Below are 19,951 nucleotides of genomic sequence, written 5' to 3'. Positions count from 1 at the left end.
CATGGACATACAGTAATCATTAAACGCTTGGGAAGTGAACTCACCAGGATTGTCAAGACGTATAGTCTTTAAAGGAAAATCTGGAAAATGAGCTCGTAATCGAATTATCTGAGCAAGCAATCTAGCAAATGCCAGGTTACGGGTCGACAGGAGACATACACACGACCATCTAGTGGACGCATCAATGAGGACCATGAAATATTGAAATGTCCCACAAGGTGGGTGTATTGGTCCACAAATGTCTCCTTGAATTCTTTCTAGAAAGTTTATCGTTTACTTAGTGACTTTAACTGGTGATGGCCTAGAAATGAGTTTCCCTTGGGAACAAGCAACACATGTTAGGTGCTTAGGGATAATTTGTTTCTCTTTAAGGTGTTCAGGATCAGTTTACGCATCATGGTCGAACCGGGATGGCCAAGCCGGTCGTACCATAAAGTGAAGTTGTCGATTTCTTCTTTATTAAAAGTGGCATTGTCCTCGATCATACTGACTTTAGCATGGTAAAGACCAGTAGATAGTGCGGGTATGGATCCTATAACTTTCTTATTGCCATGGACGATTTCAAAGATCTGAAAGGATTCTTTGTTTCCTTCGCCTGTGGTTTCAATATGAAAGCCATTCATTCGAATGTTTTTAAAGCTTAATAGACTTCTCTTAGATTTGGGTGAATACAAGGCATCTGATATCTCAAGATGTGTACCCATAGGCAACAGAATGTTGGCATGGCTGTGACCCTCTATGAGACTAGCTATACCCGCAATGGTGGAGATGTTGGCGTTTTTCAGAGTTAGGTTTATGAAGTATCTCTTGTCTTTTAAGATCGTGTGGCTTGACCCACTGTCCACAACGAGTACATCCTTGTTCTCGTTCATTTCTAAAACAAGATTCATAGGATGATACTTAGAGACTTCATATATAAAATCATTCATTTATTATTAACTTTTAAAACAAGTTCAAAGAAATGACAAAATAGAAATGAAAAACACCAAAGCAAAGAACACAGAATTTAGATTACAAATGTCAAAATCGATCTTCAGTCTTTTAGACAATCTGAAGTTTCATAATCCATAAGATCGCCATGATCGAACTCATTTTCCTCATCTTGATAAGTCATATGGGCTTCAGGATTCTTCCCTTTTAAACTCTCTTGATAGAGGTCAACTAGATGCTTGGGAGTCCTACAAGTCTTAGCCCAATGATTTTCCATTCCACATCTATGGCACACTGATTTGCTTGAGTTGGTCGAGTGTTGAGGTTTGAATGAAGATCCACAGCCGCGACCATGACCTCTTCCAAATGAGCCACAGTCATTAGATCCACGGCCGCGACCATGACCTCTTCCAAATGAGCCACGGTCTCAACCATGGTCTTTACCATGTTGATTCCCTCACCCGCGGCCAAAGGAGCTTCGGCCACATCCACGTCCGTTCCACTTTTCTCGACCACGGCCATAATGGCCATTTCCTTGGACGTGATGGGATTCTTTATTGTCCTCTGTGGCGTGTGCTTCAGGTGGTGGGGCTGAGCCAGGAGGTCTCATCTCACTGTTTATCATCAATAATTCATTGTTCTGCTCAGCGAGCAAGAGACAAGAAATAATATTAGCATAGGTTTTGAAACCTTTCTCACGGTACTGTTGTTGTAACAGCACATTGCTTGTGTGGAAAGTGGAAAAAGGTTTTCTCAAGCATATCCTGATCCGTAATACTTTCACCACACAATTTCAGTTTTGAAACAATCTTAAACAGTACCGAGTTGTACTCGTCCACGGACTTGAAGTCCTGGATTCTGAGATCCCTCCAATCAAACCGAGCCTTAGGTAAGATCATTGTTCTCTGGTGATCATATCTCGATTTCAATTCATTCCAAAGATCTAGTGAATTCTCAATGGTCAGATACTGATCTTTGAGACTCTCAGCTAGATGATGGCGAATGATCAAGATGGCTCTGTAACGATCTTTTTCACTAGCATTATTGTCCTCGGTGATACATTCACCGAGACCCTTGGATTTCAGGATGATCTTAGCATCAAGCGCCCATTGAAGATAATTATCTCCAGAGGGATTTAGGGCAGCAAAATCCAAATTGTTGATTTTCGACATTTGAAATCATAGATTATATAATTTACATCTTTTAGGAATAATTTTAATGTTTAACTAAGTTTTTAAGTTTAAACAAGCAATCAAGCCTCACGGCCAAGATCTAAGCCTCACGGCCAAGTTATATGTATGCAAGGTAAGCCACACAGCTATGGATGTAATCAGTTCGATCTTATGCATTTAGTTCATTGTGTAATTGCAATCCTAACATACATTGTTTCTATCAATTCATACGATGCAATCAATACAAACAAACTCTCGGTCAAGCAAAGAACAAGCCATACGGCTACTTGATTTTAATTCAATACCATTCCTAGAATGAGGTTTTAAGTGTAATTGCAATCAATCAATTGTGTATGAGTGCAACAAGGCCGCACGGCCACGAGGTTTGATCAAGTCTAGAACAATTAACCTAGCATGCAGTTTCAGATTTGATATCAAAACAATCTAGACTAGGTTATTAGGGTTTCAGTTTAAACAAGCCAAACAATTTCAATTCATTCAAATTCGAGTTTAAACAATCTTAGCAACAGTTCTAGGTGATCAAATCAATCAATCAAGATTTCAAATTCAAACAATCAAAACCGATTTTGAAAATTAGGGTTTAGGGTTTCGATTTAATCTTAGATCAAAGGGGTTTGATTTGAGATTCAAAATCATCAAGGATTTTGATTTTAATTGATCAATAGATCAATCTCGATTTTAGGGTTTGGGGTATCGAACTTTTAGAGCTTCGATTTACTCATTAGGGTTTGATCTATTATCCTATGGCTTTTATCATCAAGATTAAGTTTTATGGTTTCATTCTTTACAAACAATCCACATTCGATTCGTATGTTCTTAGAATTCAAATTACCTTTAGCTTAGTTGTTTGATGAACCGGACCACCAAAGAATAAACCTCGAGCTGGACAGGAACGGGACGCGAGCTTGCTGCTTCCTATCGAGTCGCGAACGGTATTGAGGCTGAGGTTGCGAGCGGCTGATCGGAGACGCGAGCTGTTTGCTGTCGGATCACGAGCGGCTTGATCGTCTGATGCGAACGGGACGCTTGCTGTCTGGAACGCGAGCTGGATGCGAGATGGGGCTGAGTTCGTCTAGGATCAGGAACGCCTTGGGGCTGGAGCTGATCGGGGACGTGAGCTAGAACAAGAGACACGATCGGATTAGGGTTCGTCGGATACGCCGGGTACGGTTAGGGTTTTAGGGTTTATCGATTTTTTTTTGGCTCAGGGTGTTTTAGAGTTTTGTGTTGATAACGTGTTGTAAACTTAAGGATTTAGAATCTGTAAGTTCTTGTTTTATTACTCAAACATAAAGTGCCCTTATATATGAGAATTACAAAGAGATAAAAGGAAAAACATAAATATGGAAAATGTACAAATATAAGGAAAAGAAAATAGGGTTTCTTTTTCTCTAACTAGGTAAATCGCCTCTCTCTCTCTCTCCATGCGTGGCCGCCTCTCTCTTTTTTTTTGGTATTGGGCTGATTATGGACCGGGCCGGTTTTGACATCCATAGTATTATTTATAACAGTGATATATTTATTTTCTAATTGAATGGTAGAAACACAATTTACCGTCTTAATCGGTTATGGAACACGAGAGCCATTAACATTTTGCTATTCTCTCTCTCGGCCTTCGATGGATCCACCAATTTCTCTTAAAGCAAATTTAGCGTTCTTAAGCATCTATATAAACGAGTTCTTTTATGAAATAAAATCATTCAATAAACAAAAAAAAATAGAAACTTAAAAAAAAAAATTTAATAAATCACTCTAGTTCTTTTTTTTTCCATCTAACAGGAAAATGACAAGATTTCCTTTAGCAATATGTCTAATGTGTATAATAGTAGCATCAAGTACGGTATATGAAGCGCAAGGAGGTTTCTTATTAAGGCATTACTTGAGGAAACTTCCTAGACTGGCCAACGAGTTTGAACCTTTCGCTTTCAAGATTATGATTAGATTTATAGACAACCTTGAGAGCTTATGCTCCTCGAAAGTGGAGTACAAGGAGTTCTTCTCAAAGCTGAAGGCTTTTTTGATCTTCATAAACTCAACAGCAGGGAAGTCTTCATCGTCAGAATTTGAGTCTCAGTTGAAAGCACATTCTGAGGGGCTCTTCAAGGCCATCACTGCATTGGGTGTCAAAGCATCGGTAAGAGTTTATATTTTGTTATCTCATTTGAGTATTAGTACATGTTCATCTAAATTTGAAATGAAAAAATGTTTTTGATGAGTGTTATCTTTTTTTTTTGGCTTTGTGGTAGGCGGATACAAGCAAGTTGATTGAAAGTTTGATGTCGATGGGAAAAGTTATGGCTGAGTATAAGAGGAGCGGTTCACTAACAATGACAAGTGAACAAAGGAGAGTGCTGATCACATCTATGATGAAATGGGCACAAGTGATTGGTCAGTTTGTGAAAACTGTACGTGAGAAGACTGGTGACGGTGATATTGATCTCCCATCTCTTGGCATTGGAGGTGGAGATGACGACGCTGGAAATGCTGGAGGTGGAAGCTCCGGCAGTGGTTCTTCCTCCATGGGAGCTGGAAGTGCTGGAGGTGGTAGCTCCGGCGGTGGTGCCTCCTCCTTGGGAGCTGGAAGCGCTGGAGGTGGAAGCTCTGGCGGTGGTACCTCCTCCATGGGAGCTGGAAGCGCTGGAGATGGAAGCTCTGGAAGTGGTTTTCCCTACCCCGGAGCTGGAGGGACTGGAGGTGGTAGCTCAGGCAGTGGTTCTTCCTCCATGGGAGCTGGAAACACTGGTATGGGAGATGGAAGTACTGGTGGCAGTGGAAGTCCATCCTCCGACAGTGGTACTCCGTCTAGTGAAACTGGAAGTCCTGCTGGCGGTGGAGGCGGTAGCCCGGGTGGAAGCCCAACTGATAGCTCAACTGCAGCAGGAGGAAGTTCCATGGGTGGTGGTGGAAGCTCTGGTGATACCGGAAGTACAACTGGTGCTGGGGGTGGAAGCTCTGGTGATACCGGAAGTACAACTGGTGCCGAGGGTGGAAGTTCTAGTGATACCGGAAGTACAACTGGTGCCGCTGGTGGAAGCTCTGGTGATACCGGAAGTACAACTGGTGCCGCTGGTGGAAGCTCTGGTGATACCGGAAGTACAACTGGTGCCGCTGGTGGAAGCTCTGGTGATACCGGAAGTACAACTGGTGCTGCTGGTGGAAGCTCTGGTGATACCGGAAGTACAACTAGTGCTCGGGGTGGAAGCTCTGGTGATACCGCAAGTACAACTGGTGCTGGGGGTGGAAGCTCTGGTGATACCGGAAGTACAACTGGTGCCGAGGGTGGAAGTTCTAGTGATACCGGAAGTACAACTGGTGCCGCGGGTGGAAGCTCTGGTGATACCGGAAGTACAACTGGTGCCGGGGGTGGAAGCTCTAGTGATACCGGAAGTACAACTGGTGCTGCTGGTGGAAGCTCTGGTGATACCAGAAGTACAACGGGTGCCGAGGGTGGAAACTCTGGTGATACCGGAAGTACAACTGGTGCTGCTAGTGGAAGCTCTGGTGATACCGGAAGTACAACGGGTACCGAGGGTGGAAGCTCTGGTGATACCGGAAGTACAACGGGTACCGAGGGTGGAAGCTCTGGTGATACCGGAAGTACAACTGGTGCCGGTGGTGGAAGCTCTAATGGTGGAAGCTCTGTTGACACCCAAAGTATGACTGGTGCCGGTGGTGGAAGCTCTAATGGTGGAAGCGGCGGCGGTGGAACCTCTGCTGGTGGCGCAAGTGGAAGTCCAACTGATGATAGCTCACGCTCAGGTGAAAGTGCTGGTGGTGAAACCTCTGGTGCTGGTGGTTCAAGCGGAAATACATCTAATATGTCTACGGAAGAATCAAGTTCTATGGGTGGTGGAAATTCTTCTGAGGACAGTAAAATCGCCACTGCTGGAAGCGCCAGTGCGGAAAGCACTTCCGGAGGTGCAAGTGGAGGTTCAACTAAAACCACCGCCGCAGCAGAAAGCTCCATGAATAATGGAGATTCCTACTCAGATTCTACAGGTGGAAACACCATGGGGAGCCCCACCGGGAGTCCTTCTGGTAGTGGTGGGAGCTCTTTCACTGGAAGTGAAACTGGAAGCTCATCTTACCAAGCTGGAGGAGCCTCCGCAGGTGGGCCGAGTGGAAGTACAACTGATAGCTCAGCTGCAGGAGCAAGTTCAAAGAATAGTGGATATTCTGCTAAAGGAAGCTCCACAACAAGTGCCCAAGGAAGTACACAGGGTGGTTCAGGTTTAGCTGAAGGAGCCTCTGAAGGCAAATCTTTCAAAGGAAAAACTGGCTCTACGAGGTATGAAGGTTCTTCCAACTATCAAAAGACGCACTCAAAATCCTCAGACAAGAGCTCCTTCAGCCATTCCTCAGAAGAGAAAAACTCCGGCAACGTCTAATTAAACTCGTAGGTTCAGGACAAACATATATCAATCCTATAACTTCAATAAAGACACGGCCCTGCTAATTTACAGCAGCGAGCTGTAGAATGTTTTTGCTAAATACTAGAGAATCACTTACATGCGTTAGCTTTTACTGCATGGACAATTTAGGATTTTTTTTTAATTATGTTGTAAAATATGAATATAATAAATTATGAGTACATGATACTTCAAATTTGAGAAAGTAAAAGTTACAAAGGATTTTTTTTTTTTTTTTTGCCAGAGAGAAACAAGTTCATAAAAGTTTACGAGCCGGAAACATTCAAATAACAAGTTCGCATACACTGAGCCTAACATTCAAATAAATATTATCGGATTTTCAGTCGTTTCTCTTAATTGTTATTTTTGACAACGAAATACTATTATAATATTGTTTTTTTTAACTAATAATATTTCTAAAGTTAATATTTTTTCACGTGTTGTTACAAAAAAAAAAATATATATATATATATTTTCCACGTGAACTTCGTTATAAGAAATGGTACATAAAAATTTATAAAACAAATGTTTCGTTAAATCATTTTTTCTCCAATTCAAGATTCTGAAATGATTGCTTCTGTAAATCCATTGATTCGGTCTACATCAAATCATCGCGAAGTGAAATCTTAATCTTCTAGCCATATTTAACTTTATCCTTCCGTGGGAAGTTTTCTTTATGATGGTATCTTTTGGATGTTTATGTTACCCTGAATCTTAACGAGTCCAAGTAAAAATATAAATAATAATCTTTGCAAGTCTGTAGACGTATTCCACAAGTTCAGAATCAACTCTAATTCACCGGAATAATGCAGATAAAACACTAAAGGAAACAAAAAATTGTCTCCAACAAAACACACAAACATATGCATAATGATCCAAGTCCTAAATGTATATGTACATGGTATGAGTGAATAATTGCTGCTTCTTAATTTACTTGCATATCCACGAGAAAAAAAATTTACATCCCAAGTTCACAATTTGTATTCCGATCTATATTGTACCCACCCTAGAATTAAAAGTCTAAACCTCAAGGCGACTTGGGTTTATTTTACAACAGTGTAAAATTCTAATGAACCATAATCATATTTTTATCTACATAATGTACTCTCTAGCTATTCACATCCACCATCTCCGGACTTTCACTGTTGAGATTGAAATCCAAACCCGGGCTTGAACTCGAGCTACTACTAGAGCTAGAGCTAAAACTCTTTTTCATATGAAAGCCGTTTCCAGTGGAAGTCTCCATTGAAAATTGTTTTTCACTCTCCGTAGCAACTCTTACGAACTGAGACATCACTTGTTCCCATTTCAAAGTTATTTCCTTAATTGCTTGTTGTTGTGATAACGTAAGCGTCAAGGAGCCAGGGTTCTGGCTTTGTTGTCCCGATACTGCTTTGCTCAAAACCGATTGCAAGATGGTAAGAGTCTTCATCACCTCTTGTTGATATCCTTGTAGTGTTGTTTTCATCTGTCAAAGAAAACCAGATCAAAGTTTCCGTTATGATCCTCTACTTTCTTGGATTTTTCTATTAGTTGTTTTAGGTTAACTCACCAGTCCTGACCCAAGTTTCTTGGCTTGCAAGACAGCCATAGCATCCGAGACTTTTGTTGCCATATTTGTCATCTCACTCATGTAGGATCTTGAGTCCGTTGCCTCAAATGTTGAAGATACCGGCCATGCGTATTTCATGTAGTCTTTAAGCTTCTGGAAGAAGCTCTGGAACTCTTGTGTTCCTGGTGATTTGTGCTCAAGGTTTGATATGAAACTTGTGACTTCTTTTGAAGTACTGCTCTCGATATCTGTTGTCACTTTTTTTTCCGTTGAGGAACTTTCTGATGTTTGGTTATTTATGGAATTTGCATTGTTTTCTCCATGCTGCACGTTTTGGTTGTTCATAGTATCATTACTCTCTGTAGTCTCTTCTGTTTCACCATTCGTTGAGTCTCCAGCACCTCCACCTTGAGCTTCCATTGTCTTGTTCTTTGTAGAATCTTCATTGATGTCTATGTTATCTCCTTCAACATGCTGCACGTTTTGGTTGTTCATGGAATCATTACTCTCTGCAGTCTCTTCTGTTTCACCATTCGTTGAGTCACCAGCACCTCCACCTTGAGCTTCAAGTGTCTTATTCTTTGTAGAATCTTCATTGATGTATATGTTGTCTCCTTTAACATCTGTTGATGTATCGCTTGTGGAGCTACTATTATGTCCTTGAACCTCTGTCGCCATTGATGTATCGCTTGTGGAGCTATTATTGTTTCCTTGAACCTGCGTCGCCTTATCTTTCATGGAATCTTCTTTGACTCCATCCGTTTCAACTGTATTACCATCTGTGAAACCTTCCTCCATTGAGTTATCTTTACTTCCATTTAGTTCAGTTGTATTACCATCCTTTGAACCTTCTTCCATGGTTACTTCTTGACTTCCATTACCTTTCTCCATGGATTTATCTTGGCCTTCATTGACTTCTACTGTCTTACTATCTTTAGAACCTTCCTCCACCGAATTTTCTGTACTATTATTGTTATTCTCAAGTGTCTTACCATCTTTAGAACCTTCTTCTATTGGAACTTCTTTTATTCCATCGATTTCAGCTGTCTTACCATTTTCAGAACCTTCCTTCATGGATTCTTCTTTATCACTATTTATTTCATCTATATCACCATCCTTAGAGCTTTCTTCTATTGAATCTTCTTTACCGCCATTAATTTCTGCCGTACTATCTTTAGAAACTTCTTCAGTGGAATTTTTACCTCCATGCATTTCAACTGGCTTACCATCTTCACCTTCCTCCAGGGAATCTTCTTTGCCACCATTGTTTTCCACTATCTTACCATCATCAGAATCTCCCACCGTAGAATTTTTGCCTCCACTTATTTCAGTTGTGTTTTCATTATCTTTAATTAACTTTTCATCTTTGGGACCTTCTTCCATGGAATCTTCTTTACCTCCATTGGTTTCAACTACCTTGCCATCTTTGGAATGTTCTTCCATGGCTTCTTCATTAACTCCATTGTTTTCAACAGTTTCACCATCTTTGGAGCCTTCTTCTGTAGAACCTTCTTTGATTTCAGTTGTTTTGCCATCTGCGGAACCTTCCTCTTTAAGATCACCTTGATCTTTCTTCTCACCCACATTTGTTTCTTGAATTTCTTCTTGCTTTTTTATCGAGGAATCTTCATTTTCTGCTTGAGCCTTTGAGTGCTTTCTTTTCTCAGATTCAGCACTCTTTGCTTGAGCTTCTGCTTGCATTTCTTTTTCAGATTCCTCACTCTTTGCGTGAGCTTCTGCTTGCATTTCTTTCTCGGATTCCTCATTTTCAATGTGAGCCTTTGCTTGCATTTCTTTCTCTGGTTCTTCATTCTGTGCTTGATCTTTTGTTTGCGTTTCTTTTTCAGATTCCTCACTTTTTGCTTGAGCTTCTGCTTGCATTTTTTTCTCAGGTTCTTCACTCCTTGCTTGAGCCTCTGCTTGTATTTTTTTCTCAGATTCTTCACTCCTTGCATGAGTCTTTGTTTGCATTTCTTTTACAGATTCCTCACTCTTCGTTGGAGCATCTGCTTGCATTTCTTTATCTGATTCCTCACTCCTTGATAGAGTCTCTGCATGCATTTCCTTTTCACTTTCCTCACTCTTTTCTTGAGCATTTACTAGCATTTCTTTTTCATGATCTTTTGATTTATCATCGCTAGACATTTTTACGTCTTCTTTGGTCTTCTCTTTTCCATCTTCTTTATTTTTTTTAGATTTGTTATTATCATAGTCTCTTTTCATCTTTTTCTCTTCTTCTTCTTTTTTAAATTTGTTTTCTTCGTGTTCTTTCTTTTTCTCTTCTTCATTTTCATTCGTTTTGTTTTTTTCATGTTCTCTCTTCTTTTGTTCTTCATTTTTCTTGGATTTGGTTTCTTCATATTCTCTCTTTTTCATTTTCTCTTCTTCATTTTCATTGGATTCGTTTTCTTTGTGCGTTTTCTTAGATTTGTATTGTTCATGCTCACTCTTTTTATCTTCATTTTTCTTGGATTTGTTTTTTTCGTGCTCTTTCCTTTTCTCTTCTTCAATTTTTTTGGCTTTGTTTTCTTCGTGTTCTTTTCTTTTCTCCTCTTCTTTCTTCTTGGACGTGTGTTCTTCATGCTCTTTCCTTTTATCTTCTTCTTTCTTTTGGGATATGTGTTCTTCGTGCTCTTTCTGCTTCTTCTTCTCTTCTTCATTTTTTCTCAATTTGTTTCTTTCATGTTCTTTCCTTTTCTCTTCATCTTTCTTTTTGGATAAGTATTCTTCCTGCTCTTTCTGCTTCTTTTTCTCTTCTTCATTTTTCCTTGATTTGTTTCTTTCGTGCCCGTTCTTTTTCTCTTCTTCTTTCTTTTTGGATTTGTGTTCCTCGTGCTCTTTATGCTTCTTTTTCTCTTCTTCATTCTTCAGTTTGTTTATTTCGTGTTTTATCCTTTTATCTTTTTCTTTCTTTCTAGATATGTATTCTCCATGCTCTTTCTGCTTCTTTTTCTCTTTTTCAGTTTTCTCGGATTTGTTTTTTTCGTGCTCTTTCCTTTTCTCTTCTTCCTTCTTTTTGGATATGTGTTCTTCGTGCTCTTTTTGCTTCTTCATCTCTTCTTCTTTCTTCAATTTGTTTTTTTCGAGCTCTATCCTTTGCTTTTCTTCTTTCTTTTTGGATAAGTGTTCTTTGTGCTCTTTCTGCTTCTTTTTATCTTCTTCATTTTTCTTCGATTTGTAATTTTCGTGCTCTTTCCTTTCTTTTTCTTTCTTCTTTTTAGATATGTGTTCTTTGTGCTCTATTCTTTTCTCTTCTTCTGTCTTTTTGGATATGTGTTCTTCGTGCTCTTTCTGCATCTTTTTCTTTTCTTCATTTTTCTTTGTTTTATTTTTTTCGTGCTCTTTCTTTTTCTCTTCTTCTTTCTTTTTGGATATGTGTTCTTCGTGCTCTTTCTGCTTCTTTTTCTCTTCTTCATTCTTCAATTTGTTTCTTTCGTGCTTTATCCTTTTCTTTTCTTCTTTCTTTTTGGATATTTGTTCTTCGTGCTCTTTCTGCCTTTTTTTCTCTTCTTCATATTTCTTCAATTTGTTTTTTTCATTCTCTTTCCTTTTCGCTTCTTCCTTCTTTTTGGATATGTGTTCTTTGTGGTTTTTCTGCTTCTTTTTCTCTTCTTCATTTTTCTTCGATTTGTTTTTCTCGTGCTCTTTCCTTTTATCTTCTTCCTTCTTTTTGGATATGTGTTCTTCGTGCTCTTTCTTCTTCTTTTTGTCTTCTTCATTCTTCAATTTTTTTTTTTCGTGCTCTTTCCTTTTTTCTTCTTCCTTCTTTTTGGATATGTGTTCTTCGTGCTTTTTCTGTTTCTTTTTTTCTTCTTCATTTCTCTTGGATTTGTTTTCTTCGTGTTCTTTCCTTTTCTCTTCTTCTTTCTTTTTGGATTTGTGTTTTTCATGCTCTTTTTGCTTCTTTTTCTCATCTTCATTTTTCTTCAACTTATTTTTTTCATGCTCTTTCCTTTTATTTTCTTCTTTCTTCTTGGATTTGTGTTCTTCGTGCTCTTTCTCTTTCTTTTTCTCTTCTTCAATTTTCGTAGATTTATTTTTTTCATGCTCTTTTCTTTCCTCTTCTTTCATTGACTCTTCACTTCCTTTTTGAAGCTCTATGTCCATGTTATCTACAGAGCTTCTATCTTTTTTTGTATTCTCTAACCTTGCCTCTATAGGCTTTTTTCTGTCTACCTTAGTTGTATCTCTACCGCTTCCTTGCATTTTTTCTTGTATTTTATTCTTAGAACTTTCCTTATTTTCCTTAACCTCTACTGATTTGTCATCCTTACCTTCTTTATTGTCTACGTTTGTGTATTGTCCACTACTGCTTCTTTGAGTTTCTTCTTTGTTTTCCTTATTTTCTTTAACTTCCAACGGTTTTCCATCCTTAATCTCTTTCTTGTAACCTTTGTTGTCAATACTAACCTCTTTTGGGTGTCCTCTCATAATGTTTTTTTCATTTCCCTTAGCCTCTCGCCACTTTTTATCCATATGCTCTTTATTATTTTTCTTAATCTCGTCCAACTTATCATCTTTAGACTCGTTCTTATTTCCACCATATGTGGACTCATCATTGTCTACATGATCCTTCTCTTTCTTTTCTTCCATAGTAGTTTCTTTGTTGGTCTTTGTCTCTGCTGGTATATTGTTTTTTAACTCTTTTTCATCTTTGATGTTCTCTAAGTTCGTATCCTCTATTGATACTCCATCGTTCCCTTCAGCCACTTCTCCCTTCCCTTCCATGGAATTGCCTTCATTTTTTATTGCCTCTACCTTAGGTTTAGAATCTTTATTCGAGTCTTCAACATGTCTTTTTTTAAACTCTACAGCCGTCTTATTATTAGAATCCACATTTGCTCCTAAGGAATCCATTTGACCATCCATCGAAACTTCATTACTTCCTTGAGCCTCTTCCTTGTTTTCTTTTACAGAATTTTCATTACTTGTCTTCGTCTCTACTAATCCATTGTCCTTAAATTCCTTTTTATCCTCTTTGTTCTCTGAGTTCTCATCCTTCGTTGATTCTTTGTTGTTTTGTTGATTTTCTTCCCTCTTTTTCTTCAAGTGATCTCCGTTATTTTTCATAGCATCTACTGTTTTGTGATTCATAGTCTCTTCGTGTGCTCCTACGCTCTCCAAGTTTTGATCTTTTGTTGAAACTCGATCGTTTCCATGAGAATATCCTTGTTTTTCCTTCATGGAACTTTCATCATTTTTATTAGTCTCTACTTCTGACTTAACATCTTTATTCTCCAAATTTTTATCTTTGGTTGAGTCCCCAATAATTTCTCCTTGAAATTTTACTACACTCTCCTTATTAGAATCTACATGTCCACCTTTGGTAGGCATCACTTCTCCATTCATAGAGACTTCAGTGCCTCTTTGAGTATGTTCTCTCTTTTCTTCGGTAGAATTTTCATGATTTGTCTTAGTCTCTACAAATCCATCATCCTTCACTTCTTTATTATCTTTGTTGTTCTCCAAGTTTGCATCTTTCACTAGTTCTCCATTATTTTCTTGAGTATCTTCCCCATTTTCTTTTGTGTGATCTTCATCATATGTTCTAGCCTCACTCTCTTTATTCTCCAAGGTAGTATCATTTGTAAAAAGTTGACCATTTCCTTTAGTGTCTTCCAACTCAGTCATGGAACTTCCATCATTTCTAGCATCAACCTCTGACTTAACATTCTCTTTAGTATCCAAATTCTTGTTAATGTGTGAATCTCCAATACTTCCTTCTTGAACCTCTAATGTCTTCTCACTATTAGCATCTACATTTGTGGACAAACAAAAGATATTAACAGACTACATTTGACCTTTAATATTTGTTGTTTTTCGTTCTAAATAACTTCATTACCTCTTTTAAGGTCTTCTTTATTCTCCAAATTTACATCTTTAGTGGTGTCTCCAATACTTTCTCCTTGAACCTCTACTTCATTCTCCTTATTAGAATCAGCATTTCCACTTTTGGTATGCATCATTTTTCCATTCATAGAAACTTCAGTGCCTCCTTGAATATGTTCTCCCTTTTCTTCCGTAGAATTTTCATGATCTGTGTTAGCCTCCACCAATCCATTATCCTTCACTTCTTTATTATCTTTACTGTTCTCCAAGTTCTCATCATTCACTAGTTCTCCATTCTTTTCTTGAGTATTTTTCCCATTTTCTTTTGTGTGGTATTCATCATTTGATGTAGCCTCACTTCCTTTATTTTCCAAGTTAGTATTCTTTGTAGAAACTTCATCATTTCCTTGAGCTTCCGACTTTTCATTCATGAAACTTCCATCATTTCTAGCATCAACCTCCGACTTAACATCTTCTTTAGTATCTAAATTCTTGTTAATTTGTGAATCTCCAATGCTTCCTCCTTGAACCTCTAATTTATGCTCACTATTTGCATCTACATTTGTAGAGAATAAAAGATATTAGTGTCTACTTTTTGACATTTAATATTTGTTGTTTTATTTTCTAAAAAAAACTCCATTACCTCCTTTAAAATCTTCTTTATTCTCCAAATTTACATCTTTAGTGGAGTTTCCAATACTTTCTCCTTGAACCTCTACTTCCTTCTCCTTATTAGAATCAACATTTCCATTTTTGGTATGCATTGTTTCTCCATTCATAGAAACTTCAGTTCCTCCTTGAGTATGTTTTCGATTTTCTTCCATAGAAGTTTCATGATTTTTCTTAGTCTCTACCAATCCATTATCCTTCACGTCTTTATTATCTTTGTTGTTCTCCAAATTTTCATTCATCACTAGTTCTCCATTATTTTCTTGAGTCTCTTCACCATTTGCCTTCATGTGATCTCCATCATTTATTGTAACCTCACTCCCTTTGTTCTCCAAGTTATTATCATTTGTTAAAACTCCACCATTTCCTTTAGCTTCTTCCAAGTTCTTAGTAATGGAACTTCCATCAGTATTAGCCTCGACCTCCGAGTTAATATCCTCTTTAGCTTCCAAACTCGTATTAGTATTCGAATCAATATTTCCTCCTTGAACTTCTAATTGCTTCTCATTATTCACATCTACATTGTTGACAAAAAAAATATATTAGAGTCTACGTTTTTTGTTTTTTCTTCTTAAAAAAAAATATTACCTCCTTTAACATCTTCCACTCTATTGCCTTCTTTAGCCTTCATTGCTACATCGTTTTTGGAATCTTCATTGCTTTCACTAACGTCATCTGCATTTTCTTGCATGGACTCAAAATTTCCTTTATTTGACTCCAACATGGTTTCATTCACCGAAGTATTGTTTTGATCAGTAGTACTGCTCTCTTTCCCTAAAGCCGCACTTGAACTTTTCGACTTAACTTCTACAACAATCTTCACGATTCGGGTGATTGTTACTTCCCATTGAGATACTGCATTTTCGACGGCGTTCTTTTGTTCCAAAGAAAGCGACATTGATCCGTCCCCTTTTATATGTTTCTCCATAATAACTTTACCAATCGCAGCATGTAACTCAGTGAGCGATTTCACCACTTTGAACATCTCCTTCCTTACACTTGAACTCAACTGTCGTATTCACAAAAATAAAAATCATTGGTTAGTTCCACAAGTCCTTGAAGCATAGCTGGGTGGTCATGGAAGTTAGTTCAGTATTCGCCACATAAGACTAGAACTTTGATTCTTCAAATCCAAATATTTGTAATTTACGTTATACAAAAACCAAATGTTCATATTTAAATTTCAATATTTTTTATATCAAAATATATTTTCTAAATTCGAAAACATTTATTAAAAATAATTTAAAAGCAAGTAAACCAATTAATAAGCCGTAGATCAGTAAAAACATTTATTTGAGTCATTCAAAAGGATGAGCTTTTTCTGTCACTGAAACTCACCAGTCCTCTCCCAATTATCAACATCGTTTGGAGGAGATTATCGGCTTTCGATTTCATATGGGACATGAATGTTTTGGGCTCATTTTCTTCGATCATCGGTGTAACAGAGGACTCCAACTTCAAGAGATCCTTTAGTTTCTCAAAGAATGATCTTAGCTTTTCTCTTATCGGACACTCATCCTCCAGCTTTAAAACAAACCCAATGGCTCTGTTAGATATGTACGACTCAATATCTTTAATCGTGTTTGGCGCGTTCACGGCTATTCCCTGTGCTGAAACTACATTGAAGCTTAAACTTGTTGCCAAGATGGTGATGCAACATAAGCACAACAAAGAAACTTTTTTCATGATTGATGATATATACTGATGAGATGTTTTTTTCTTGAACTGTTATATATAATGAAATGAATCGAATACTAAGTTTAGATTTATGGAATGAATGACTTCGAGAATTTGATGGACACATCTTTGAAAAAAATAGCAAACATAGCTTATTAGCGGTTGGCCAAATCATGTGGATTTCGAGAACTTGAGAATATTAAAGGTAATAAAGTAAACAGAACCTATCCATTTAAATCCGTTACGGCTGAAACGAAACATAACTTTAAGCAAACCGGTGGGAACCGGCACAATGTTTGGGCCAAACCCGAATGATTCAACACAAACTCACAAGAGGTTATGGCTTTGGCTTTAGTGTCCTCTGTTTCTTATATTAAATCCTCGAATCAATTCCATCTTTTAGTCATTTCTCAAAAATATTTTTTGAAGTTTAGTTTAGTTTTTTCAAGGGAAAATTCCATAAGCGCTTTAATACCCAAGATTTTTCTACCCGGTTTAATATCCAAACTAATTAATTTGCTCATTTTAATACTTTTACTTTTAAAAATATATATGTTCATTTTAATACCCAAAGTATACTCATTTAATAATAAGTTTCAGACAAAACTTAAAAAATCTCTAAAATTCAAAAAAAAATCTTACAATTTTAAATTTTATTCTAACGTTTAAGAATAAAAGTAACTAAATTTTGGATAATCTTAATTTTTTTATAATATTTTTTTTGTTTTAATTTCAAATTTACTATGTTCTCTGAAGTTCTAAATAATTTGTTTATTATGCTCACAATTAATTTTTCTAAAATTTTAGAATATTATCCTAAATTTAGTTACTTTTATTCTTAAAACCTAAAATAGAATTTGAAATTTTTAAGATTTTGTTTTTGAAATTAAGAGAGCTTTTACGTTTTGTTTGAAACTTATTAATATTTTTGATTAAATTTGCATAGTTTCAGTATTAAAATTGGCACAGTTTTAAAAGTAAGTGTATTAAATAAGAAAAATAATTAGTTTGGATATTAAACAAGTAATGAAAGGAGGATATAAGCCTCAAATAGAGTGTCCTCGTAGGCGAAAATAATTGGCCAACGAGAAACTATATTTTTGTCATGTCACCTCCTCTATTTTTTTACAAAATGATCATTTAACTTTTTACTTAAACAATTATAACCGAAAATATTTTTTTAGTGAAATATATTATTTATATAAATATAATTATATTTTTTTATTTACATAATAGTTTGTAAAGAAATATTTAGTGTAAATAATATCATAATTTTATAAAATAAAAAAATAAATTGGACTGGTTTTCAATTTTCACAAATAAAAAATATTATTCGTAAACTTAGAAAAGAATATATCAAGAATATTCTTTTTTAGGAGAGAAACTAGAAAAATACATCGGAGACAAATCCATCTATATTATGAAATTCCTCTATTTTAGAGAAAAAAATAGAGGAATACATTGAAGATGGTCCAAGGCATGGCCGACGTAAATGATCGACGTTGAGAGTTCAGATTTTTTGATTCTTACTATTTTAATGTTTCAATATAATTTGAATATTCCCTTATAATATAATGGTTTAAAAGTATTTTTTGTTTCACTATATAAATTGTTTTTATATTTCAATGTAACTTTATATTTATTGGATATTGTGTGGCCAATTAAATTATGTAAATTACTGTACAATTGGTTAAATTTATATATTAAATGACAGTTTTCTAAAGTAATAACTTTTAAATATTACTGATTTTAGTTAAAACTGATTACATTTTGAAACAAATAGAGTAATCTATAAACTAACTATATTTATAAATACGATGACAAAATTGTAAAGTGTGCTCACCTTGAATTTATCTCATTATGTGCATTCCTAATTGGAAGTAGATAATCAACATCTAATATTATGTTACTCTCAGTATATTAGAAAAGGTCGAACCGTAAACCAATTAAGGATGATGTAAGGAAGACATAAAGAGGTATTTCCAGTTATCATAAATATAGAATCAATTGACAGCAACTTAATTATGTCCAGCATAGGACAACTGAGAAGAGTTTTCATACCTTCTAATATTATAATATATCACTACATTAGTGGCAAAATCAGTTTTCTCTAGCACAAATACTCACTCCATTCTTGGAGTTTAAGCTTTTCTATCTGATGATATTAGTAGTTTGATCCAAAAAAAAAGAAACGGTCGAACTGTACATTGTAATTGGAGAAATAAAACAAACAAAAATTAACCGAAGACTTTTAAGGTATATGAAACAAAAATTGAAAATAGTAATTCTCTGCAATTAAAGAATAAGACAATAAAATTGTAAAAATACAAAATAAAACAAAAAAATATACACAGAAAGAAAGATTTAGTAAAATAAAATCATAATATAATTTTCATAATTGATAGTGCTCAGTTACACTAAAAAGTCTAAATTTACAACATAAACAGTTTTATTTACATCTTTAAATCTATTATCTAATTAAAATGATTCTAAAAAAAGTGTCAGCACGAAGAGTTAGAAAATATACGATAAAATATAATACATAACGTTACAAGATACATTATCACTCATCACTAAAAAATCATGTTAGTAGTAATAAAAATGAAATCACAACACATTTATTAAAATCATAGAACGGCACGCAACAAGGTGTTATTAAATATACAAACAACAAATTAAATATGCTCAACGCAAACACACGTAAAAATGAGACATCATATTTGGATATATTTAAATACATAATTTTAAATATAATATATTCTTGATAATTTTAAAATTACTTAAGAGAAACTAAATTATTTTAAAAAAATATTAAAGAAATATTTTGTAACATCAAAATAATAAATGAATAAAAAATATATTATGTTAATAAAATATGTTTTAGATTTTAAAGACTTCGAATTCATGTAATATTATAAAATTCAAAATTTTTATTACAATTAATATTTTACCATTAGATATATTAAAATAATATTCTAGATCGATATTCAATTGTCAATTTTTAATTATTACACGTAAAAAAATATTATTAAGTACGCTTTCTTTTGAAAAGGGGGTTTTATATTTTAAGTGGGTTATTGGAGTACTTTTTCTTTTCGTGAATTTATTCGAGATGAGATTCCGATCTTTTAAACTAAGATAATTTATGTTCTATACATAATTATATATTTTTTTACATAACTCTAAAATCTCGGACTTGATTCTTCATATTTTATTAGTTAATTGTGTTACACATAATAGAAATACTTACTTCAAACTAAAAATATAAAAAAAAAATCAAATTTAAAAAGGGGAAATTACATGTTTACCACTTTCATGCTACCACTTTTCATTTTTACAACCAATAAATGGACATTTTCAAAAATATCTTCTTCATTAAGTGGCAAAAGACTCTTATGCCATTGTTCTTTATATATATAATAAATAAATATTTAAATAGATAAAAATCTAAAAAAATAAAAATAATTTTTAAAAATTTTTTCGAATTATACTATTTCGAAATTCTAACCCTAAACACTAAAACTCAACTCTAAACCCTAAACCATCAATCCTAAACCCTTTTTTTTTTTAAATACGAACCCTAAACCCTAAACCATCAATCCTAAACCCTATTTTTTTTTGAAATATGAACCCTAAACCCTAAACCATCAATCCTAAACCCGATTTTTTTTTAAATACGAACCCTAAACCCT

At 35.4% G+C, this 19,951-nt stretch overlaps 3 protein-coding genes across 3 annotated transcripts; 1 reads left to right on the top strand and 2 right to left on the bottom strand.

The window, feature by feature from the left end:
- The first annotated feature begins 3,839 nt into the window (after positions 1–3,839).
- On the top strand, positions 3,840–6,677 carry LOC106325571 (loricrin). The gene is made up of 2 exons (XM_013763613.1): positions 3,840–4,257; positions 4,370–6,677. The coding sequence occupies exons 1-2, from the start codon at positions 3,907–3,909 to the stop codon at positions 6,509–6,511; spliced, it is 2,493 nt and encodes an 830-aa protein (XP_013619067.1). The 5' UTR covers positions 3,840–3,906; the 3' UTR covers positions 6,512–6,677.
- Positions 6,678–7,502: 825 nt separating this feature from the next.
- Positions 7,503–10,246, bottom strand: LOC106326891 (uncharacterized abhydrolase domain-containing protein DDB_G0269086-like). The gene is made up of 2 exons (XM_013764845.1): positions 8,085–10,246; positions 7,503–8,000 (listed from the first exon to the last, which is right to left on the bottom strand). Exons 1-2 carry the CDS (start codon positions 10,227–10,229, stop codon positions 7,641–7,643), a joined length of 2,505 nt encoding a protein of 834 aa, XP_013620299.1. The 5' UTR covers positions 10,230–10,246; the 3' UTR covers positions 7,503–7,640.
- A 1,876-nt stretch (positions 10,247–12,122) lies between these two features.
- LOC106324392 (myb-like protein X) lies at positions 12,123–16,268 on the bottom strand (the record flags this gene model as incomplete). Its single annotated transcript, XM_013762369.1, has 5 exons — positions 15,921–16,268; positions 15,171–15,591; positions 14,557–15,099; positions 13,927–14,469; positions 12,123–13,840 (listed from the first exon to the last, which is right to left on the bottom strand). Coding segments are annotated over exons 1-5 (3,573 nt in total), but the record flags the coding sequence as incomplete, so codon positions are not given.
- Positions 16,269–19,951: the final 3,683 nt, after the last annotated feature.

Source organism: Brassica oleracea, chromosome C2 (genome assembly GCF_000695525.1).
Source record: "Brassica oleracea var. oleracea cultivar TO1000 chromosome C2, BOL, whole genome shotgun sequence".
Lineage (NCBI taxonomy): Eukaryota > Viridiplantae > Streptophyta > Magnoliopsida > Brassicales > Brassicaceae > Brassica > Brassica oleracea.
This window is presented reverse-complemented; position numbering and strand designations above follow the sequence as displayed.